Genomic DNA, 25347 nt, shown 5'->3' with positions numbered 1-25347 from the left:
AAATGAGGCTAGTGGCGACTCCTGCATATTCTTAGGTTGTTAAATACCTAGATCGTATAAATAAATCCGTTGTCACGCGGAGTACGAGCTTGTGAGAGCTCGTGATCTCGTGAGGAAACTCCCGTGATCAAAGTACCCCTAAACCCGACATTTCCCCTCCTTGGACATTTTGAGAGGCGGCGAGATCGGGTTGCGACAAGCTTGGCGACTCCACTGGGGAGATTTTTGAAAGTAAAGTTTGATAAAATTTGTAGACAAAACAGGCTTTGCTTAGCACGTTAGTTCATTTCTAGAGTTCTAACTGTACTTCTAGAGTTCTAATCGACTCTAAAGTTTAAACTGACTCTTTTGGCATTCTAAGGAACATGGTCACTTCTAAGTTTTAAAGAAGAACTGACACTTTTAAAAGTTTTGCACTCTTGAGATGAACCTCTTGTGGACAAGTTGAATCTTCATCAGAGATCCTGCAACATGAACAAACATGCAGATGCAATATGTATGCATGAAAATGCATGCAGATGCAATATGTATGCATGAAAATGCATGATGCAAACATCCTAAAGTGGCTTAAATTCAATCCAAAAATGGCTCAAAGGCTTTTCACTTTATTCATGGATAATATTTCTTGACAACATCAGCATTTACAGGTCTTGACAATTCTTCACCATCAATTTCTACAAGGATTAATGCCCCACCAAGTAGCACTTTCTTTACAATATATGGACCTTCATAATTTGAAGTAAACTTCCCATGAGGATCTGGAATAATAGGTAAAACCTTCCTCAAGACAAGATCGTTAATCTCAAAATTCCTTGGTCTAACCTTGCGGTTAAATGACCTAGTTACTCTCTTCTGATAGCTTTGTCCATGGCATAAGGCTTTCACCCTCTTTTCATCAATAATATTAAGTTGTTCAAATATTTGTTGAACCTATTCAGCTTCAGAGAGCTTGATTTGAGAAAGTACCCTCAGTGAAGGAATTTCCACTTCCACGGGTATCTGACTTCCATCCCGTAAACCAATGAGAACGGTGTTGCCCGGTCGAAGTACGAACTGAAGTTCGATAAGCAAACAAAGCATATGGCAACCGATCATGCCAATCACGATAATTTTTTGCCGTTTTGGCTAAAATCTTCTTGATGTTCTTATTTGCCGCTTCCACAGCTTCATTCATTTGTGGGCGGTAAGGAGAAGAATTCAAATGGCGAATGTTGAATTCTCCAAGTAAATCATCCACCATTTTATTGTTCAAGTTTGATCTATTATCTGTGATGATCACTTCAGGAACTCCATATTGAGCGATGATATCACGACGGATGAATTTTGCCACACTCTTTGCAGTAACATGGGCATAAGAATTGGCTTCAATCCATTTGGTGAAGTAATCAATTGCTACTAAGATAAAACGATGTCCATTCAATGCTTTAGGATTAATTGGTCTGATGATGTCGATGCCCCACATTAAAAAAGGCCAGGACTCGAACATTTTATGTAGCTCATTAGGAGGAGCATTGACTTTGTCTCCATAAACTTGACATTGATGACAACACCTCACATGTTGAATACAATCGGCTTGTATGGTCAACCAATAGTAACCGAGCCTCATAATTTTTCTAGCCAAGAGATGACCGTTTATATGAGGACCACACTCTCTTTCATGTGTTTCTTTCACAAGGAGTTTAGCTTCTTGTGCGTCCACATTTCAGTAAAACTGAATCGAAAGACTTTTTATAGAGGGCTCCTCCACTAAGGAAGAATTTGGATGCCAACTTCATCAAGTATTTTCGATCATTGGTTTGACTCCCTTGGGGGAATTTGCCTTCTCGAAGGTAATTCATGATGTCATAATACCAAGGTTGACCATCAGGTTCTTCTTCTATCATCAGGCAATAAGCAGGCTTTTTCAAAACGTCGATTTGCAAAGGATTAACGCTCAAACCATCAGTTACTTGCAACATCGAAGATAAAGTTGCTAAGGCATCAGCAAACTGATTTTGTGATCTCAGTAGATAATCAAAAGAGATCTCATCAAATTCCTTGACCAAGTCTTCGAGATATTCATGGTAAGGGATTAATTTTACATCCCGTGTTTGCCATTCACCTTCCGTCTGGAGAATGATGAGTGCAGAATCACCATAAACTTGAAGCTTTCTAACTTTCATATCGATGGCTAATTGCAAGCCAATGATGCACGCTTCATATTCAGAAATATTGTTGGTACAAGGGACTACTAATTTTGCAGCTACTGGATAATATTGACCTTCCGGGGATATTAAAACCGCCCTAGTGCCAGAACCAGAAAGGTCAACTGCACCATCAAAATACATGGTCCACTTGTCAAGCGAAGACCAAATAAATTCGTTTATCGATTTCATACCAGTCATTAGACTTCCCAGGGTTTTCGGCTAACATATCAGCTATGGCTCGCCCTTTTATGGACTTTTGTGCCATGCTTTGAATATCAAACTCAAAGAGTAATATTTGCCATTTAGTGAGCCTTCCAACCAATGCAGGCTTCTCCAAAAGATATTTGATCAGGTCATTCTCAGTCACCAGAAGGATGCGGTGATGCAGAGTGTATTGTCTCAGTCGGTGTAAAACCCAAATTAAGGCTACACAGGTCTTTTCCACCTTAGGATATCGAATCTCAGAAGTAGTAAACTTCTTACTGAGGTAATATATGGCACATTCTATTCCATCCCTTGGTCCTTTTTGTGCTAAGATGGCTCCTAAAGACTCCTCATGAATGGTGAGATACAAGATCAGAGGCACGCCTTGGATAGGTGGTACAAGTACAGGAGACTGCGAAAGATATCGCTTCAGTTCTTCAAATGATTTTTGACATTCTTCATCCCAGTTGACCTTAGCGTTCTTTTTTAATAGCTTGAAGAATGGCTTAGCAGTTTCTGACAATTGAGAGATAAATCTCACAACATAATTCAATCTTCCCAATAAGTTTCGGACTTCTTTAATAGTAGAAGGAGGTTTCAAATCGCATATGGCTTTCACCTTAGAGGGATCTATCTCGATACCTTTGTTACTAACCATAAATCCAAGAAGCTTCCCAGACTTTGCCTCAAATATGCATTTTGCGGGGTTAAGTCTTAGCTTGAATTTCCTCAAACGGTCAAATAATCTTCTTAAGATTTCAACATGATCTTCACCTTGTCTTGACTTTGCAATCATGTCATCAACATAAACTTCAATCTCCTTATGCATCATGTCATGGAATAGTGTCATCATGGCTTTTTGATATGTTGCCCCCGCGTTCTTTAAACCAAAGGGCATAACTTTGTAGCAAAATGTTCCCCATGGGGTGATGAATGAAGTTTTAGTCTTATCATCCTCTTTCATCTGGATTTGGTTATAACCAGAAAATCCATCAATGAAGGAGAACAATTCAAATCCAACAGTACTATCAACTAAGACATCAATGTGTAGTAAAGGAAAATCATCTTTAGGGCTTGCCTTATTCAAATCATGGTAATCAACACATACTCAGACTCATCCATCCTTCTTCATAACTAGGACTATATTAGCAATCAAATCCGCATATTGGGTGAATTTAATGAAACCAACATTTAAGAGCTTCATGACTTCTTCTTCAATCTTCTTCGACAATTTAGGTTTTGTCCTTTTGAGCTTTTGCTTCTTCAGCAGAATATTAGGATCAAGTGGGTAACACATGTTCTACGATCTCAGGATCTAAACCCGGCATATCAGCATATGACCAAGCAAAAATATCTTGGTATTCTTTCAAGAGCCCAATTAGTCTATTGGCATCTATTGAGAGAGACCTACCCCAATCTTGGTTTCTTTAGGGTTTTCTGAATCTCCAAAATTCACAGTGACTGGTTGTTCGGTGGTAGGAGGTTTGAACTCTTCATGTTTGAGCCATTCTTTTTCAATATCTCGAGGATCATGTTCATTCTCTGAGTCGGAATAATCGGGTTCATCAAAGTCTTTTGAATGCGAATCCGAGTCATGCAAATGACTATGGTGATGTGAAATGTCATGCCTAAGATGCAATTGAAAAATTGTTAGTATATATACATATTAATGAATGCAATGAATGTAAATGCCATGAAAAATTTGTTTTCAAATTCAAGTTTTTTTTTTTTTGAAAAATTTATTGGGAACTAATCCTTATGTCATTGGACTTCTTCGTTCCACTAAAAAATTTTGAAACTATAGATTGTGTGGAGGCTCAAGCCTCAAAGCATCATCATAGGACTGATTTGGGTCTCACACGTCTATTAACAAAACATGAATTTTATTGATATATGAAAATTGCATTACAACGTATATCATCTTGGATCTAGAAAGTTTATGATCCAGATTATTACAAACACAAATGAATGAAATGAACAGAATTCCCTCGCAGGGGAGAAAAGAATGAAATTCCCTCGCAGGGGAGAAATGAATAGAATTCCCTCGCAGGGGAGAAATGAATGGAATATAACTAAAAATTAAATGCAAGAACTAGAAACATCCCTTACACAATGGGAATTCTAGGCTCTTCATTTCCATCGATAGTGCCAACCATGTTGACATCTTCAGAATGCTTTGGAATGGAGTTTTGTTGGACATTCGGTGCCGAGTCCTTAAATGTGAGCAGCTTTTTATCCAGCAAATCCTGGATCTTAGAACGGAGCACCAAACAGTTGTCCACATGATGGCCTTTTTCACCCATATGATACTCATATGTCTTATTAAGGTCGAATCCGGCAAACTTTGGCAAATTATCCCTCGGGATCTCTTTTGCCACAAGATGATTTTCAATAAGCATTGGAAGTAATTGTGACATGGGTCTAGGCAATGGAGTGAATTGCCTGTGAGGGGCTTTTCCTTTTAGCTTAAAGTTTATGGAAGAACCCCCTACTTCTATGGCAGGATTATGAGCTAGAGGATTATACGGTTTCTGAGAAGAGGAATTTTGTACATAGGCGATCTCCACAATTGATTCCTTATCTCTCTCTTTGGGATATATCGACGATTTGTGTTCTTAGACAACCTTCCTTCACGCATGATCCCCTCGATGCGTTCGCCCAACTCCACAAATGTGACAAAGTTCATACAAGTATGGTTATACATCTTCTCAAAAAAATCACGGGGCATAGCTTGAAGCAGCAATTTCATGGTCTCTTTCTCAGACAATGGCGGTTTTACTTGAGACGCAGTGACCCTCCTTCTTTGAGCGTAGGCTCTAAATGATTCAGTTCTCATTTTCTCAACTCGGACTAATTCCTCTTGAGTCGAAGCAATTTCAGTATTGAATTTGTATTGCTGAAGGAATTCACCAACGAGATCTTCCCAAGTACGGATTTTCTCCATGTCCAACTCTATAAACCAGGTTAACGCAGGGCCAACCAGATTGTCCTGAAATGAATTGATCAGGAGCGGGGGATTATCTGAATAACGGGCAATCTTACCCATATAGCATTTCAAATGTGTCTTAGGACATCCAATGCCGTCATATTTTCTTGTGAACTCCGGTTCCTTATAGAATTCGGGGACCATAACTTTGGCAAAGGGTGACAGTTTATCAAGCCTCTACAACTGATAGCCTTGCAGCATGCAAAGGCGTTCTTCGATCTTTGCTAGGCACCTTGAATTATCTTCATCGAAGTGCGAAGTCGGAATCTCTTTAGATTGAGGCTCTAGACTGATAACTATTGGGATTGCAGTGGAAATCTCTTCCACAGGCCCTTTTGCCATGGGCTCGACTACCGGCACTTCAGGGGGCGCGGTAGGAATATTGATGGTAGAAGAAGCAGAATTTACAGACGTCAAGTTTTTGACTTGGCTAGAGAGATCAGCTAATAATGTCATCATTTGTGCCATTTGATTTTCCATATTAATGACACGGGCTTGGGTATCTTCGTTTTCCATCTTTGTTTGGCGGCGAGTTCGTATAACAAATCTTTCTTCAGCCATTTTTTCAAAACCTCATGTAAAAGAAAATAACTCGAATTAGTACAAGTTAAAAGAGATCATTGAAATACAAATCCTAGTCAATTTTATATTTTCTTGAGATGAAATAATGATAAGAAGTGTATACGATCCCAGTATCATAGATCATCCTCTTATCAAAATTTCCTCAAAAGAAATTATACTATTGAAAAGGAACGACGACAAATATTTAATCAGAATGCCCATTTTCTAAAAATTACATGAAAATGTTCAAGAATTTTATTCATTTCATCGAACAATTACAAGGGAAACATAATCTTGCTTTCTTGAAGCTTACAAAGTAGTTCGATTTTACAAGGGATATGAAAAAATGGATACAGGGAAACCTCGATAGAACATAGGGAAACACAAATGAAATCCCTTTACAAGAAAAATGTATGAAATGAAAACCTAAGGACTAGGTGGGATCATGCGAAGACGCTTGTTATCATGGGCCAAGCGTTCCTCATTGATCAATGCATCGTCTTCTTGTCCCTTAATGTGAGCTCGTCGAAAACCTTGAGGTTCAAGAATTTTTCCACGTAGTCTTGATGTCTTGGGTCGAGATTCACCAATAGAGTCTTGAGATTTCCAAGCACGAGGATCACGTCCACTTCGGGTTTACCCATCTAAATCTAAACCAGTTCATACCGCCGGGAAGGGGAGATCACTGAACCACGGTGAGTAATCGGGCAAACGGAACAAAGAAACAATTGGAAACCGTTGTCTATGCTGTCGTTGCTGCCACCGTCGCTTTCGCTGCTGTCATAGGGGAGTTATCTAATCTGCAAGCCAAGCGAATCACGCGAATCTGAACCTTCCCTCGTCGTTGGTGCTGTCGACACGAATCTGACCCTTGCACCCCGAGGTCATTCGACCGGCCGTTCCAGAGAATAAAATCCGGTGCGTGATAGAGCGATCGAGAGGGAGAGGCCGGTTCTCTGGTTTCCATCGGAGATCCGAGAGAACCTTAAAAGAACAAGTTCGATTGAGGACCAGAACCTCCGATCGGCGGAACTCCCGATGGAAGAAAGGAAAGCCGATCGTAAACGGAGATTAGCTCCGGATCTCAGTGCCGGAGACGACAAGCCAAAGCAATGGTGGAGACAAAGGATGCTACGGTCGGCGACCAGATTGCAGCAATAAGGACGTTCGATCGAGGGTTTTTTGTGTGCAGATGAGGAGAGGTGAGAGAGATCGGAGGAGTCCTGATGGAGGAAGAGCTGAGAGAGAAGAGGTAGTTACGGCCGAGGAGAGGGAGAGCAAGCGGGAATAGAGAACCCCCCAAGAGAGAATCCGCGCGCGAAAATTTCCTAGGAAGAGAGAGAGAGAGCGAGACCGCGGGCGAGCGGGAAAGAGAGAATCGATGGTGAAAAAAATGGCCCTCTTTCGCACGAGTGTTTGCCCTTTTTCATTTTGTTTTTTCTTCTTTTTTTTGTTTTCCTCTCTCCTTTTTTGTTTTCTTTTTTTTTTTAATTTCATTCATTCGTTTTTTTTGTCTTCTTTTTTTTTTCTATTTCTATTTCTTTTTCTTTTTTTATATGCAAACTAAATGGACGTTTAAAAAATGTCGATAAAATTTCGGGTGTCAACAATATGTAGATTTAAATGTATGTACTATTGTTCATTCACTTATAATGATATTAATATCTGCATGTATTTGTGTTATGATTGAGACTTTAGATATATTTACTGATTTGTACTTAGAGGGATTATGGTGCAAATGTTGATTGTGGTTTGTCTTTGAAAATCTAACACAGTAGAAATCGTACAACTTCATCCTTTTTGTGAGTTAAGCTCGAGATGATTTCTCTCATGCAATCACCTTGTTCATCAGACAGTTCTATGTCACGTTCTTGTCATCTTGTGTCATTGCCATAATTTGGAATGATTGGTTTCTAGTCTAATTCAATCTTACTCAAGAATTGAGAATTGGACCAAAAGAATTGGTCAAAATGCCCTCATAAGTCATCTTAGGAATCTTTGTGAAGTCATCTTCCATTTTTCATTTGTTGGAATCTTTTTTATCCTCTTTATATGAGAAAATCAAGTACAAGACTCTTTATGTATAAAACTAGGTTGCTTTACTGATAGAGCCTTGTTGTCCATTCGGTTCTTGTAAAAAGAGTAAACCGGAAAAGTCCAAGAAAATATTGCTTTTGCTTTTTAGATGAGGTAAAAACAACAATCATCCAAAAAAATATGCATTTCATTTTTAACTTATTGAAAGAAATTATCAATGAAATTGGGTATGAGAATGTGGTACAAGTAATTACGGATAATACTTACCAAAAAAACAAAAAACAACAACCATTCAAATTATGATGAATAAATACATATACATATAATTCCAAATTAGAATTTACCCTTATTTCAATCCGCTTTTACTTATGTCGTTAATCATAATATTGCGGTATATAATATAATTTGTTGAGAACCACTTTGTTGCAAAAAGAGAAGGTAAATATTGATAGGATGTGTGTACTTATTAAAAGTATGTGGAAGGAGAATGGTGTAAGTATTGTGAATGATGGATGGAGCGACTCACCGAAAAGACTGCTTATTAATTTTATGACAATATCAGATAAAGAATCAATGTTTATATTGGTTGATTGGTCGGGAGAAATAAAGAATATGCATTTCATTTTTAACTTGTTAAAAGAAGTTATCAATGAAATTGGGCATGAAAATGTGGTCCAAGTAATTACGGATAATACTTCAAATTGTAAGGGCACGGGACGACTCATTGAACAACAATTTCCATCCATTATGTGGACGCCTTGTGCGGTACACACCCTTAATCTAACTTTGAAGAACATTTGTGCTGCAAAAAATACGGAGACCAATCAAATAGTTTATGAGGAATGTAGTTGGATTTCAGATATTATTAAGAAAGTTATATAAATCAAGTATTTCATCATGAACCATTCCGTAAAATTAGCAATATAGAATGAGTTTGTTAAATTGAAGTTGCTTTCTGTAGCGGATACACGTTTTGCTTCGATAATTGTGATGTTTAGGAGATTCAAGTTAATAAAAAGTTATCTTTAAAATATGGTGATTTGTGATAAATGAAATATCTATTGAGATGATAATCAAGGAAAGCTAAGGTTGTCAAGGAAAATGTATTTGATGATTTTTGGTGGGATTAAATTGATTTTATACTTTCATGGCTCCTATTTATAACATGCTTAGAATTTGTGACACTGATAAGTCTTGTCTTCACTTAGTTTATGATATGTGGGGTTTGATGATCGAAAAACTGAAGAAAGTTATATATGTACATGAAGTGAAAATGCTAGATGAGGAGTCCACATTTTATGAGATAGTTCATATAATTCTTGTAGATCGTTGGACAATGAATAACATTCCACTTCATTGTTTGGCACGTGCCTTAAATCCCAAATAAGTTCTAAAATTATATGAGATTATTACTTTAGTAGTTATTTTTCTTTAAAATGATAATATAATACTCATCTCATTTATTATTGTTTTCTAATTTTATTATATTTTATTTATTAAATAAATGTACTATAGTGATCAATGATTTAATGAAGATCTTCCTCAAAATTCTCCATACAAGAATACGGAGATCAACCAAGAAAGACTAAAATGCTTTAAGAAATACTTTCCTAACTTGGATGAGCATAACAATGTGAATTTGGAGTATATAGATTTTGCGAGCAAAAATTGAAATTTTAGAGATTTTGATTCCATTTAAAATCGATATTTTATGAATTCTAAGGTTTTGTGGGTTAATCATAGTTCATGTATACTAATGCTTCAAAGCGTAACCTTAAAACTTCTTGCTTAACCTTCTTCTTCATCATGTGCTAAGAGAAATTGGCATACTAACTCATTTGTGAATTCGGTGAGAAGAAATACGATGATCCAAAAATGTGCAAAAGATTGAGTTTATTCATAGCATCTTCGTCTTCTATAAAAAAAAAAAAAAAAAGACTCACAATACGCAGAAGGAGAGACCAAGATTTGGGATATTAGCAGAAATGCATTTGATGCCTTTAAAGATGTTTGGGTGCTTGAGATTGCAAGTCTTTCACTTGATGAGCCAAAGATGAAGTTTGTTTTTTGTTTTTAGAATAAGTGGATAATGTAGATGAACAATTTTTTGTTATATTTGATAGTGAAATGTTGATTTTTTTCTTATTGTTAACTTTTAAATTTAATAGTAGAATGTGGATTAATTGTTTTTTCCTCCAAGTTTTATGGATTATTACAATGAAATGTAGTTGAATTTGTCAAATTAAAACAATGAATGATATTAACAAATGTAGGATTAATGTTTTTAGTATAGATTAATTATAGGTTATTATTATTATTATTATTATTATTATTATTATTATTATTTAGTTGTTTATGTATTTATATATAAAAATATTTATTTAATATATAACATGTCGGAACACGGTAAAATTCTCTACTTTTTGAAAAATAACGTGTTAGCGTGCCGTGTCATGTATTGCGTGTTAGTGTCAATGCTACATAGATAATGAATGTCACAAATAAGGTACTTGGTTCTCATATTTCTCATCGTGATAATAAATATACATCCAAATGTTGGAAACATTATGCAAAAATCAATTATAAGAATGGAAAAACATATCAAGTGAAATGCATTCATTGTAGGTTTATATTTAAGTACCGTATTACTAATGGTACCTCTGCAATGAAGAAGTATTTGACCAAATGCAAGAAATTTCATCACAATTTAGATAAGAGGTAGAGATTCTTTGTACCACGTAATATAGACATAGACGGTGAAGCAGGGGGAGATTCTAGTATTGAGCGTCTTATTGACATGATCATTTAATCTAGAATGTTGTAGATAAATGTTTGATGACATTTTGCTTTACAGTCCTAATGAAAAAACACACTGCTAACTTTTTGAGCAGTTCATTGAAATTGTAAAAAAGCATGGTGAATAACCTATTTTCCTTGGTTGAGTGTGTTGATTTTCATGACTTTATCAATGAGTTACAATATCTTTTTAAACATTTATCATGTTTTACAATAGCAAAAAATTGCATTAAACTAAATTTTAATGAAAGAACTTGTTTTGAGACTTATTTTGGAAAGATTAATTCTAAGATCACACTCACGATCGATACATAAAGTTCTATTGAAAACTTAAATTATTTATGTCTCACTACAGATTTTATTGATGAAAATTGGAAGTTGCATAAAAGAATCATTAATTTTGTGGTAATGTATAATCATAGGAGTAAAGAGATTAGGAAAATTGTTGAGAAATACATTCAAGAGTGGGGATAAAAAAAAGGTGTTCATAATACCTTGAATAATGCTAATTCGACCGATGTTGTAATTAGGTATTTAAAGGGAAAAACTTTCAAGAGAAAAGTTGTTGATATTAGATAGTAATGTTTTGTATATAAGGTATTGTAAGAGATGGTTTGATTACGGTGCGTGATTATATTGCACGTGTATCCGAAATGTAGTTAGGTATGTGAAGAGTTCTCCCACGAGAGTCAAAGCATTTCAATTTTGCATTGAGAGTGAATGGATAATTTATAAGGGTTCAATTATGCTTGACGGTGTTACTAGATAGAACTCCACTTATCTTATGTTAGATACCCGCCATAAAATTCAAAAAAGCTTTTGAAATAATGGAAGAAAATGATTTATCTTTTGCAAGTGAGTTTAACCATAAAATTCCTAAAGATGGTGATTCTTGTTAGGGAGTTCATATATTACTTCAAATGATTATTTTGAAGGGATATCTATTTTGTATAAATATTTGAAAGATGCAACAGATGCTTCAGATACTAAACTTCAAGCTATGAGTATGAAAATGAAAAAAAAAATTAACAAATATTATGGAAGCTTAGATAAAGTGAATATGATGGTGTTGATTACAGTTGTGTTAGATCCTAGAGCCAAGTTGAATTATGTGAGTTTCTTATATTGGCAAATTTATGATGATGAATTGAAAATTAAAGAGATGCATTACAAGATAAAGGATGCATATGAGTGTTTGTATGAATTTTATGAGCAATCTTATCTTGTTTCAAGTTATCGAAATATTGGTAGCCATAGTTTGAGTGCAAGTAGTAATTGTTTCAATACTGATATGAGTGATAATGAATGTATAAAGAAATATGACGCCCAAACTTGGAAAAAAATATTTTTGCACTTGAATGAACAATGGTGCAATAACAACAAATCCGAGCTTAATGAGTACCTTCAAGAGAAAAAAATGAAAAATTATTGATCTTGATATTTTGATGTGGTGGAAGACCGTTGGCTCAAAATATAAGATCATTTCTTTGATTATCTATTCCGTGATTACTGTTGTTTTAGAGTCAATTTTTAGTACATCAGATTGTGTACTTGATGACTTTAAAAGTTCTTTAACTCTCTTAGTAGTGAAAGCTTAGATTTGCACTCAAGATTAGTTAAAAGCTTTTCGTATATTGATTGATGTTGAAAAATGCATCGAGAATGCAAAAAAATATGAGTTGGATAAGTGATATTTATATCTTTATATATTATAATTATTTTTGTATATCTAATGAGAAAATGTTTTATTTAATCTCTTCTTCTTCTTCTTCTTCTTTTAAAGATATAGATTGTCTTAATAAGGAGATTATCGTCGGTAATTAGAGTTTACCAGTTAAAATAGAATGAATATATGTGGTAAGACATCTAATACTTATATTAGTTTACTAGCATCTCCCATTACCCTTCCATCTGATGAGTTTAATTCTCATATATGGATTGATTATATAGTCAAGTTGAGTATCGTGCTATGTTATTTTTTGCTGCAGAAGATGTTAATTTTCATCATGTCCAAGGAGCACTTACTTGAATTGCAATGCTAGGCTACCTTGCATATGGTGAACTTTCACTTGCAAAGAAAACACGGTAGTTGCAATTGCAAAAACTGATATACAGCACTTCAATTTTAAACTTAAAGCTATTATTAAGTTGTCAACTATGATTGTTGTTTCTTTTGATTTCAGGTAATCAAACTTTGGAACAAATTTTCATGGATGTTTAAAGACAAAAACTCATCTTTCTTTTAATGCTCTTGTTTTTATAGTCTAATTTGTTCTATGGTGTTATAAATTCCTTGATACAAAGTTCCAAAACAAAATTTATGGTCTAGTGAATGTTGTTCCTTTTCAATACAAACTTTTGTTCAATTTCCTCTTTTTTATCTAGTTGAATTAATTGCCAAGAATTCATTTTCCTATGTTGATAGTTTTGTTCGTTTTGTATTCGTTTTTATGAATGACAAACTTGTTTTTATTATTGTTGCATTCATTACCCCCCCAAAAAAAAAAAAAAAATCTACTGGAACCTTGAATCGAACTAATGACAAAGTAGGTTTGAGGTTCTTGGTTTCGACGGGTAGATTTTAGATTCTAAAAATGAAGAACCTATTCTTGTGGTGGGTTTCAGGTTCCAATTGGAATCTATAAGAAACCCGAAACCGCTTACCCCTAGTTTCAAGGAACAAAATAATAAAGAAATAGAGAAATAAAAATTTTGTCATGAGCGCCCTAAATATCCACCCCTCATGGTCATTATAGTTGCCCTAGTGCTTTAGCATCTTCATTGATTAATCTTTGCACAACATTTTCAAATCACATTTCTGTACCGCATCAAATAAAGGCCGATACATTTCAGTAAGCTCCACTATTGTCATTACTGCAAAAGTTACAAATTAATGTTAGGCTTCCGCACTCAATGTCAAGTGTAACCATTGCATCTGCTCAAAGATTTGATGAAACACATATGCAAAAGAAGGGGTAGTCCTTAACGTAACTTTTCCTATGAGTGAGTTTGTTTACCCCTTGGAAGTAAAAGTGTATTTTCTTTTTGGTTTTGCTTTCTAAATTATAACTCAAGTTATTTCTTCCATATTTAGAAAATTATGAGAAGATAATTATCGCAACCCTCCCGATACGACTGGGGAACAAGTTTAAAGGTAATGCCAAAGGTGGACTAACAGTCCTCAAATGGCATGGGTTCTTTTGTACCCTTATCTCGTTGCAACACTAGAGTCTCAAATCTAAATCCAGTTAACCCTAAGAAAACTTTATGTGAAGGAACCTAGGAGCTAAGTGAGATACATCTCACTTCCTACGTAACCAAGAATATAAAATTATGGACTTGATTTCATTAATTATATAATTAGTACCATTTCGATACCTAAACTTGATTAATTTACCACCTAAAGGTCCTTGCAATTTTAACCATTTTTATTAACCCATGGCACTAAATGATGTTCTTGCATCGGTGCACAATCAAGGGAAAGTAAACGATCACAATCAATATGATAAAAGTAAAGTATAAGGAAGTAAACTCAATATTAAGTAGCAACCCCATGTTAAAATTGAGTCCAATCTTTTACTAAAAAGATCCACATATCGAAAATTGAACTATATTAAAGGCATTTTCTAAATTGTCAAAACCACATATATTAACTAAAATGACGCTAAGCTAAATCTCGATTTTTTTTTTAATAAATATTTTTAAGGGGCTCGGGCGGGGCCGTGGGACTTGGTCCGAATATGGACTGCACTCTGGTCTATGGGCATTGGATCTGGGCTTAAAGACACCACCGAGTTCTACATCGAGCCCATTTCAAATTAGAAAATTTTCAAAGCCTAATTTCAATATGACACTATCCAGCCCAATTTTATTAGTCATATCAAGCCCTAAGCCCAGCCCAGCCCAGCCCATATCATGACCGAATTTAACTCATTTTTCACCATTCTATCACCAAAGCCCCCACACTAATCCACACTACATTACCCCTTTTCAGACTAATGCTTCACCAATTTATTCTGAGTTTCTCCTTCCCATAGTCAAATCACAGCCTCTTCCAAGACCAAGTATATCGTCCTAATGCTCAATGCTCAGTCGGTTCATTAGTTAAAAACGACGTAAAAACGAATGTTTTCCCTTGCTTCTCAAAGCAGAGTACCAACTACATTCAAACCCACCAACATTCCCCATCCACGCATCACTGAAGAACCCTAACAAACTGAAACGAAAAACAGCTTGAGCTCATACCTGGGAGGCATTCCTTCTCTATGTAGGCCCTAATCTGCTGGACGACCCGGACGCGAGAGGCTTCGCCGGCGTTTAAACTTGTTCGCTCCTCAAACTTTGCACTCAGTTTGCGACGGGGAAGGCGACAACGAAGTCCCCGTCGACAGGGAGTTCGGTTTCTCCCTCCCTTCTGGGTCGTCCGGCTAGAGCCATGCGAATATTTCGTGTGTCTGTCTCTAACTCGCCGGCGGCCTCTTCTTTAGAGGGAAGCTCGTGCCGTCGAGCCATCCAACCCCGACTCCACCAACCCTCTGCATCGTTTTCCAGTAGCTGCGACCGGCGGAGGATCGCGGCGGGGACAGTGGTCGTTCTCGAGAAAGAGAAGGGAGATGTGTGAGAGATTTTTGAGTAGAGGAGAGAAAGGACGCAGCAGGTGCCAGGAGGAGATTAAAATCGGATCGTGAAAATCCTCATTTTAATTTTTTTCCTTTTTCCTCGCCACTTTTCAGCGTACGCTTTATATTTCTAGATCCGAGGATTTGAGTGGGTTGATTATTATATCACATAAACAATAAATGCAGTTCCGTTTATGCAACGATCGAAAAAAAGATTTTCTTTACTTTAACCATTTATATCTCCTAAGAATATAAGTAAAAGTTGAAAAAAAAAATCATTATATGCTGATAATGAAAACGTTTTTCGTTTTGACTCACTCCCTAAGCCACATAAATTGGTCATGATTCAAATTAAAAGTGCATCGATAAGTTTTCATTAGTTCACTTTAATAACATGATAACGTTACACCCAATTCGAAAAAATCATTCATGAATTCATTTGTTTTGATAAAAATTAACGATTTGAAAATAATTTTTTAAAAATGAGGTAATAAAAATATTTTCATTGCTGATCACAATTTATACTTAATTTTTTTCGTAAAATGCCTCGTTCATAGATTTTTGTGAGCAACACGAGATTATTTTAAGAAAGATATCTTTTAAAATATGATTTTTTAGTGAAGCAAATGACCCTAAATTAAAAAAGAAATCACAGACTACATTGAATATCGAACAAAAATTATACTACTCATCAATCACGATATTGCCGCTTTATGTAACCCCAAAATATTTTGAATCCTTCAAATTAATAGAGCCTAATTTTTTTGTTGGAAAGAAAATCTGATTTGATTTCAATGTGTTTTTTTCATGAATCAACCCAGAATTAGACAATAGTAACACATTTATCAATAATTAATGGGTTAAATAAATTCTTATAGGTTACCATAATGGATCTTTTTTTTGGTCGAAACCATAATGGCTTTTTCAAAATACATAATATACAATTTTACCAAAACGTGGGAGCGCCGAAGCAATTCATCGTTATACTGCAAATTTATATTATTCTATAAAGTAAAGAGTACCGTCTTTGAGGGATCCAATCATTTTTATTCTTACTCAAAATACACTCTTTTAGTTATTATACAAATATCATGTAAATATACAAATACATAATCGAATCATTTTATTTTATCTCTCACGTATTTCAATTTTGAACAACCTTAAAAAAGGATGAAATCCTAAAATAATTTTCGGTCTATACATATAAGTTTACAGCTTCTCCATATAGTGTCAATAATTTATTTCTTTTAATCAATAATTCCAATATTTCGTAAATATCTAACTTGCAAACCTTTTTAAATATTAATACTTTGCATACACATCACTTTTCCTAATACAAATTAATTTGTACCGCGGCATCCTCCAACTAATATATTGAAACATTAACCCAACGTAAAATTAGTTGATCCCGTTTCAATAATTGTCATGGTCGTGTGCGACGATAGACTATATCTAAATGAAATACCGTATCAATCTATTTTCCATAACGTATAAATAGCATAAAAGGAAATAAATCTTACCGTGTGAAAAATTAAAAGAAAATAATCTGTGCTGGAAGCCAAATAACCAGAAAGAGTGGTATAGAACGAAAGGAATTTTTAGGCATAGAAAGAAAGAACGCATATTTGCTTAGTGTTTACTGAATCATCTGAAAATTAGATGAAAACACATCTACAGATCAAGTTCGGACGAACGTCCACTTCTGTTTACTGTTTCGATACAAACTTCAGACCCTTCTGAGGATCGACAGACAAGAGACCAGGGGAAATCGCCATGTACGTTGTCCCGGGACCGGAGAACTGACCCTAGAGAATTTCGAGGAGAAGCAAAATCACAACGCTCACAGGAACCTCCACCGGAGCGATCGCACCGAACTCCCCGCTTGCGAGACACATCATCGCCGCACAGACAAGAATCCTGGAACGCCGAGGGTGGCCAAAGTTCACCAAGCCGGTCTCCTCCTCCACGTGCTCCGGCTGGGCCTCGGGCCTCGAGAGCTTGACGCGCTTGTGCCGCTGCTGAGAAGACGATGGAGCGCTGTCCCGCTGGCTCGCGCTTCGCTTCGCTCTCTTCCTCATGCTTGACGATCTGTTTCAACAGCGCCCGCTTCACGCAGAGAGAGAGAGATAGAGGGGGAAGGTTTTGGTGGGATCTGTGGACTTCGAGGAAGGGGAAGGTGGATCTTGCCGTCATACGTACTCAACCTCACTTCCACGCTATGTTCTTATGGCGTTGAATTCAAGTTGCTTAAAATAGATCAATGTTTTCTTTTTCTCTTTTTTCTTTTTTGTCGTATTGTTCTGCGCTTCATTAAGTCTGAACATTCTCACATTTATATTTTCACATGATGCATGCATTACTCTTTTTTTCTAGGGTTAATACCTTTAAAAATCCCAAATTAATACACATGTAACAAATTTTCCCCGAACCACCAAAAAATCCAAATTAGCAACAAATTTACGTCGAATTCAAATTTATTTACTATTATTTTCCGTTAAATTTTACTATCAAAGATACGTGACAATTGATTACTCTTTGTATGCCACATTTATACAATTTTTGTAATTTTTTATGATATTAATCAAATTTAACGGATATTATATTTGTCATAAATATACCATTTTGAGATTTTTGGTGGTCGAATAAATTAGTTTGGGGTAAATTTATCATAAGTGTACTAATTCAGAGTTTTTTTGGTCATTTAGGGTACATTTATCATATGTATACCGGTTTGGGGATTTTCATGGTCAAAAATTAGTTTGGAAAAAATTTGTCACGGGTATTTCAGTTTGAGATTTTTCAGAGTGTTAATTCTTTTTTCTAATAATAATTTGAGATAACCAAAAAAAGAAATATCAAGAAGACAAATAATTTAAACAAGGAATGAGATTAAAAAAAAAAAAAAGCACAACATTTGAGCTTTCAAGAGACAAAATATAAGCACATTAATGCAGGAAATATACTATCACTTTGTTTCCTTTTAAATAATTACATTATTTTTTGCTTGACACGGTTGTGGTGACTTGATCTGATTCACAAAGTCGAAATCAGACTCATCAATCTTTTTATTTATTCATGGCAAGGAATTCTTTGATACATGCCCACACAAACACAATTCCTTTTTTTCCCTATACTCGTTATCTTTTTGGCCTTTTATTTTCGTTTTTCATCTGATAATATAACACTTAACTTCTAAACTTAATAGTTGCATCTCAATTTAAACCTATTGAACGATAGTTGCGTTTAGAAAATTGATGATAACATGGAATATTTTAACATGTCAATATACGCATGCGCAATCATCTAGTTCCCCTTTATATATTTTTCTTCCGTGAGAGGAGGGAATACCCTCCAGGTGTTTAACGTCCAAAGATCATCAAGGTGCATACGACCTCAGACAACGCAGTTTAAGGACTTACTTAGGACCGGCAATATAACACTTTAACTTCTAAACTTAATAGTTACATCTCAGTTTAAACTTGTTGAATGATAGTTGCCTTTTGAAAATCGTTGTTAACATGGAATACCTTGGTTGAATAACCTCCGAGTTCCCTTTTTTATAATGACAATATCTTAATTCTTTGAATACAGCAATATTTCCGACATAGTTACATCTCAATAATATGAAATTTTTGTTCCATATCTAGGATTTATAATTAATACTATCGGTAATAAATCCTTTAAGGAATAATTTTAGATAAGGATCTGAACTTGAGCCCTTCCCCCCACCCCACCCCACCCCCCACCCCCAAAAAAAAAAAAAAAAGAGAGAGCATGGAGTGGATATAATCCAAGTAAGGGCTCAAAGTTAGTCAAGTTAGTCTCAAATAAAGGCCTGAACTTGCAAACCCATCATATCTTCGCCAATCAGCTCTCTCCAATAGTTAGATTAATAGAGCAAGGGCATTTTGTCCAAAATATGCAATTGCCTAAAAAAATTATTAGGATTCAACGTACAAACACAATGAAATATAGAGTAAATGTGAAAAAGAGAAAATCAAGACATAAAATTTATCCCGGTTCGCCTAAATTAGAGCTATATCCATCAGAAAATTCCACTATAATTAGTACCTCCCAACTCTCTATTACAACTCTCAATTATAATATAAAGAGATTATATATAGACAATGGAAGCTATTTATAAGCCCAAACTCAAACTACCATCAAAATACGGGCCCAAACTATAAAAACCCTCCGACAACTAGTAGTGTTGCCTCCTAAACCCCATTAGGGTGGCCCTGGCCTGCTCACCGGGGAGCAAGACCCCATGCTTTTTTGTTGATTGAGAGTATAAACTGCATCCTAACAAATATGGAGCAAACCCTAAATACATAAAACCCAAATTAAATTCTAATCTAAGGGTTCTTGGTGGATTTTCTCCAAGTTATTGTGTTTCTTTAGGATTTTGCCCATCAAGAGAGCCTTCAGTTTCAACCTTGGTTAAAGAACAGCAAAAATACTTAAAGAGAGCTTTCATAGAGTATGAGCTAATGCGGAATAACAAAGACCAGAAGAACATCGATTCTCTGAACAAGCAAGAACCCTTCTTTAACTTTCAGGCCCATATAAAAACATGATGAAACAGAAACCCCATAAGTGAAAGAACCCAACTTCGAAAGGGATAGAGAGTGCCCAACATAAAATAAAGTGCAAGAGGGGGCCCACGGCAGTGAAGACTACAGAGCAATAGCATGTTTTAAGACTTTACAGATAACGGGGACGAAAGAGGATGAAGTTCTGCGGAAGAAACGGCTAAAGATGAGTTCGGGTCGCACCACGCTTGCGGAAAAAGCAATCTCGCAGACAGAGAAGGAAGGAGAGAACAATTTCAAAGTCGGAACCTGAGCAACACGAAGAGGCTGAGCATCTCTGTGGATTTTACTCTTTCAGATTGAGGTTTTCGATTTTTAGGATTTTACCTATTTCTTACCTAGCTGCAAGTTTCGGTTCCCCTCTAGCCACCTGAAAAAGCTGACCGAAGAAGATTTGGCTGGCTAGCAAGTGCGGGCATTTATTTAAGACTAATTTGATCATTTTTCACACCTTTATCTGAAATAAAATTTCATTGTAGACCATTTTTTTTTTTTTTTTTTTTGAGAAAATTGTTTCATTTTTCATGTGTTTATTTGAAATTTTCCTCTTTAGCTTTAAAATTGCGGCCTATGAAAATGTATATGTCTATCCTGATCTCAACCCTGCTTATAGAAAGACAAATTTCCACCGGTGGGGTGCGTTGTGGAACTTCTTTTAACCAAAATCTCATGAAATGAATTTTTTCTTGCAATGCATGCAGCTTTATCACCGACCGAAGATTAAGTTACTCTAACAATAACATTCGTCAATTATCATTGACTGTGGTAGCCAAATGATAAATAAGACCCATTGCCTTTTATGAGGTTAGAAGCTCAAACCATGTCATGAGCAAATCTCCGATCAACTTGTGCATTTGGTATGTACTACCTCTTGTGGAGAGATTTTCTAAATTGTACACATAGGGTTGCGATTCTTGTGGAGAGATTTCCTCCCCACTCAATTAATAATGAAAACATTGTACCTCTCTAAAATCTAATAAATAGTAATGAAAAAGACCAAGGAAATTCATCGGCTTGACCATGTCTTCATTTCCTCTTCACCCAAAAATCTCATGAAATGAATTATTTTATTGCAATGCACGTAGTTTTTATAACTAGTAGGAGATAAAGTTACTCTAACAATGACATTTGTCAATTATCATCAAGCATGGCAACCAAGTGATAAATGAGTCACATTATCTCTCATGAGGTCACAAGCTCAAACCATGTCATGAGCAAATCTCTAATCAACTTGTGTTTTAGGCATTTACTCTCTTGTAGAGAAATTTTCTAAATTATAATACATGTAGGGTTGTGGCTTTTGTGGAGAGATTTCCTCTCCACCCAATTAGTAAAAAAATAAAACATTGGCCCTTTCTAAAATCTAATAAATAATAATGAAAAAGATCTAGAAAATTCATTAGCTTGACCATGTCTTCATTTCCACTTCACCCAAAAATCTCGTGAAATGACTTATTTTCTTGCAATGCATGTAGTTTTATAACCGGCAGAAGAAAAAGTTACCCTCACAATAACATTTGTCAATTATCATCAAGCATTGTAGCCAATTGATAATTAATGAGTCAAGTTCAAATCATGTCATGAGCAAATCTTTTATCAACTTGTGTCTTGGGCATTTACTATTTCTTGTAGAGAGATTTTCTAAATTATAATACACATATGGTTGGCTCTTTTGGAGAGATTTTCTCTCCACCCAATAAATAAATAAAAAAAGATCGAGGAAATTCATCAAGTTGACCATGTGTTCATTTCCTCCCTGCCCAAAAATCTCATGAAATGAATTATTTTCTGGCAATGCATGCAATTTTATCACTATTAGATGAAAAAGTTATTCTAACAATAACATTTGTTAATTATCATTGTGCATGGTAACTAGATGATAAAGGAGTTATATTGTCTTTCATGAGGTCACAAGCTCAAACCATGTTGTCGCGACCAAATTTTCGGGTGTGAATCACTTAGGGTTTGGCTAATGGATTGTTAAGCCTAGATTTAACTCGGGTTCTCCCAAGCCCATATCAATTCGCGACTTAGGTTTGAGTTCTTAACATGCAAATGATATTCAGTTAGGAGTCGCTACTAATCTATTTTTGGTGGGTCGATTAGAAACCCAAGCAAAGTAACGGGAGATTTACTTTACTCCTACGAACCAGAGATTTATGAGTTCGGGGACTTGGTTACGCTAAATTTCTCTAACGCCCATTCGGTACCTTTCTCTTTTATTTTGAAAAAATATTTGGCAGGCAGCTTGAATTGATTTTAAATCTATTTCCCTAACATGTGAGGCAATCATGCGGGTGCGCAAACCACCAATTTAACACCCAAGAAAGCAAATAAATAAAATGCAAGACTTACCTCATAGCAACGAAAGCATCTGCAATGTTAGATCAGAATTCACATCAGCAATCCTAGATATGATTTTTAATTAACATGACATCACTCAAATTTTTTTGTTTTCACTTTTTTAACGAGAATATAATCCATATGCAATGCAATGCTTCTAATCTAATATGAAATAATATGGCATGACAATATGTCTTAAACTATATGAATGAGTAAAAAAACTAATGATTGCTTAATGAACATGCAACAATTAGATATGCAATCTAAATTAGCCAAAATGACCTAATTCTAATGACGAGCAATTTAATTAGAAATGAACCTAATAACAATCACTAAAATGACGTGCATTTCATGGACCTAATTCTATATGACGTGCACATGATTTTTCTATTCTAAAAAATGCAATCTATCCTAGAAATTGCAACTAATTTATCCTAAGACAAATTTTATGAAATTCGAAATTTAAGAAAAAAATACAAAAATGATCTAGCTAGATTAAGATTCTATCTAATTTAAACTAGGGATTAAGTCATATTAAATCCTAATTTAAACTAAGACATTATCTAAATCTAAAATGCAATTTATCTAAAAAGATGATCTAAATTTAAAATGAAATATGCAATTTTATCCTAATATGCAATGCCGTACAAAGAATGCCCTAATTCTACATGACATATGCATGATGATTTTTGTGTTTGTTTTTTTATTTATAAAATTCGAAATTTAAAATTGCCGTATAATTAAACATGCAATTTAGATTTAAAGAAAACCTAACATCCTAAATGAATGCGTTTTTTTTATTTTTTTTATTTAAGAAACTCGAAATAAATAAATTTCCTATTCTAAACGTGCAAGATAACCCTAAAACGAGGAATATTCTAAAACAAACCTAATCTATCTCAGATTTTTTTTTTTTTGATGATTTTTCACGAAAACAAAATTGATTCAAGCGACATGGCAGTAGATCAGAGCAAGATAAGATTGATATCTAAAAATTGACGAACCATATCTCGCGCATGAGATCGGATTGGTCAATTTTAAATAAAACCGTGAATCGAATCTCGAGCGTGAGATTGGATTGTCGATTTTTCCGTGCGATTGCGAGTCATATTTCGAGCATGAAATCGGACTGTCAATCATATGCACGTTGTGACGGCTATTCGAGATTATGATAACATCATTCGAGAGTTCAATCAAGAATGCAATAATTCGAGCAAGGCAATGAAATATATGAATCTTGACTAAGATAAAATTATTACCTTGTTCAAACACTTGCTTGTCAAAATTGGACAAACTCGACACGATGAAGAGGTGGTGTTGTCTCGCGGATGCTCTGCGGGATGCTCACAGTGAAGGGTAAAGAGTTATCATGGTGGAAAGCTCAGGGACCATCAAGAATTACTGACGTGCAGTAATATTGATCAACACTCATATGCACTTAAACAACAAAGAAAGTCAGGTCAACATGCTCTAATCACGAAAACACCGATTTGCACGATTCATATTGGATCCAAGATGAAACACCAACAGTTGACTCGAAATTGACCCTCGTTATCCCAATCCTATCGACATTAACAAATTATGATATTACACTTCCCAAGCTCATAAGTTAAGTTCACCATTTTTTTTACTCCGATTGGACTCAGTAAATTAATGATGGTTAGATCATCTTCAACCTGTAAACAGGTCAAAACCAATCTCAAACTTACCAGTTGAAAGGAGCACACAATCTGATGGAGGTCAGCAATCGTTCATAGATAGCACGGATTCAGCGATGACTTAGATCGACCATGGGCTATCGCAAATGAGTTTCAGAACAGCGAGGTGGCAATTTGTGTGGATGCGAGCCTATGGATGACAAGCAAGAGAGGATCGCGTTGGGACTGTCTTGGCTTTCTTTTTGTGAGTCTTTTATTGCATGCTTCCTTTTCTTCTGTATCTCCTCCTGGATGCGTTACACTAGTGGAGACGTCCCTCCTCGTAACCTGCAGGAAAAGATAAAAACTTTTGGTCTCTCTTTCTGTGCATATCGTGGCCGTCTCTCGATCAGGCGGTGCTTGGCGACAGTTGGGGTAGCGGCAGTTGGTGGTCAACGATGGATCGGCAGCCGCGGGCGTCAAAGTTGTAGGCGCCGAACTTCACGCTTGAAGACCCCCACTGGAAGAAGACAACCCCACCTTTTTTAGTTTTTCCTTCTTCACGTGCTCTTGGTGTGATGTTCCTTGGACAACTACTCAGCCCGCCGATAGGAGGATGACAGCAGCTTCGGGCAGGTGACGTTGAGGAACTGCAGCAACTCCTTGTCGTCAGGAAGCAACAGGCGTCTCGGAAGAAGGCTGCTGGCGTCAATGGACTGGGCTTCGTCTCAAGGGACAACAGGCTTCGTCGTCAGGGCTTGGATCAGATTGGACTTCGCCGAGGGGGGCTCCAAGAGGAACGTCCTGCTCGTCGCGTTGTTGATGTCGTGGGAGCTCGTTGGAGGACTGGAAACTGGATGGGCAATAAGGAGCGTCGAGTGGCAGTGTTCCACTACGTGGGAAGAAGTGACCTTGGAACAAGCGTGCGGCAGCAACACAGGCACATCGCCAATCGAGGAGCGAGATGGCGCAGGGGCCGGGGCAACCGTGGCCGAGCTCTCCAATCTCAAGCCTCCTCTCTCTCCGCTTTCGTGAATGAACGGGGCTCTCTCCGGATTTGTGGCCGTATATTCTCAATTGTGTGGCCTCCTCGAAACCCTACGCGAAAAACCTTTTTATGTTGAAGATTAGGGTTTTATTTTCCTTTTCAAATCAGCATCCGTGAAGATTTCTTTTCGCACACAATATCACTTTTTTTCCACATCTTCTGATTTTATCACCTAAAGATAAGATTGCAACCCGATTTTCTTAAATTCCAAAAATCCACCGTAATATTATTTCAAATCTCCATTTAGGTAATTTTTGTCATTAAAAGAAAACGGGCTCGGGCCAATTTACTTGCTTCATGGGCTTAGTCCAACCTACCAAATTAAAGCTTAGAACTAC

The 25347-nt window shown here is 36.0% G+C and overlaps 1 protein-coding gene across 1 annotated transcript; it reads right to left on the bottom strand.

The window, feature by feature from the left end:
• Window positions 1-609: 609 nt before the first annotated feature.
• LOC120287353 lies at window positions 610-3186 on the bottom strand. The gene is made up of 5 exons (XM_039300128.1): window positions 2378-3186; window positions 1820-2283; window positions 1154-1392; window positions 967-1053; window positions 610-777 (listed from the first exon to the last, which is right to left on the bottom strand). The coding sequence occupies exons 1-5, from the start codon at window positions 3184-3186 to the stop codon at window positions 610-612; spliced, it is 1767 nt and encodes a 588-aa protein (XP_039156062.1).
• Window positions 3187-25347: the final 22161 nt, after the last annotated feature.

This window comes from Eucalyptus grandis, chromosome 8 (genome assembly GCF_016545825.1).
Source record: "Eucalyptus grandis isolate ANBG69807.140 chromosome 8, ASM1654582v1, whole genome shotgun sequence".
In the NCBI taxonomy this organism is placed as follows: Eukaryota; Viridiplantae; Streptophyta; class Magnoliopsida; order Myrtales; family Myrtaceae; genus Eucalyptus; species Eucalyptus grandis.
Note: the sequence above shows the minus strand (reverse complement) of the source record. Positions and strands in the feature narration are given on the sequence as shown.

What these genes read in the sequence shown, in the direction of transcription:
- LOC120287353 (XM_039300128.1), bottom strand. Translation starts at nt 3,186, where the DNA reads ATGATTGCAAAGTCAAGACAAGGTGAAGATCATGTTGAAATCTTAAGA. An exon ending in CCTGGGAAGTCTAATGACTG is followed by an intron (nt 2,284 to 2,377) that starts GTATGAAATCGA and finishes TTCTGGCACTAG; the next exon opens with GGCGGTTTTAATATCCCCGG. An exon ending in CATGAATTACCTTCGAGAAG is followed by an intron (nt 1,393 to 1,819) that starts GCAAATTCCCCC and finishes TTATCTTAGTAG; the next exon opens with CAATTGATTACTTCACCAAA.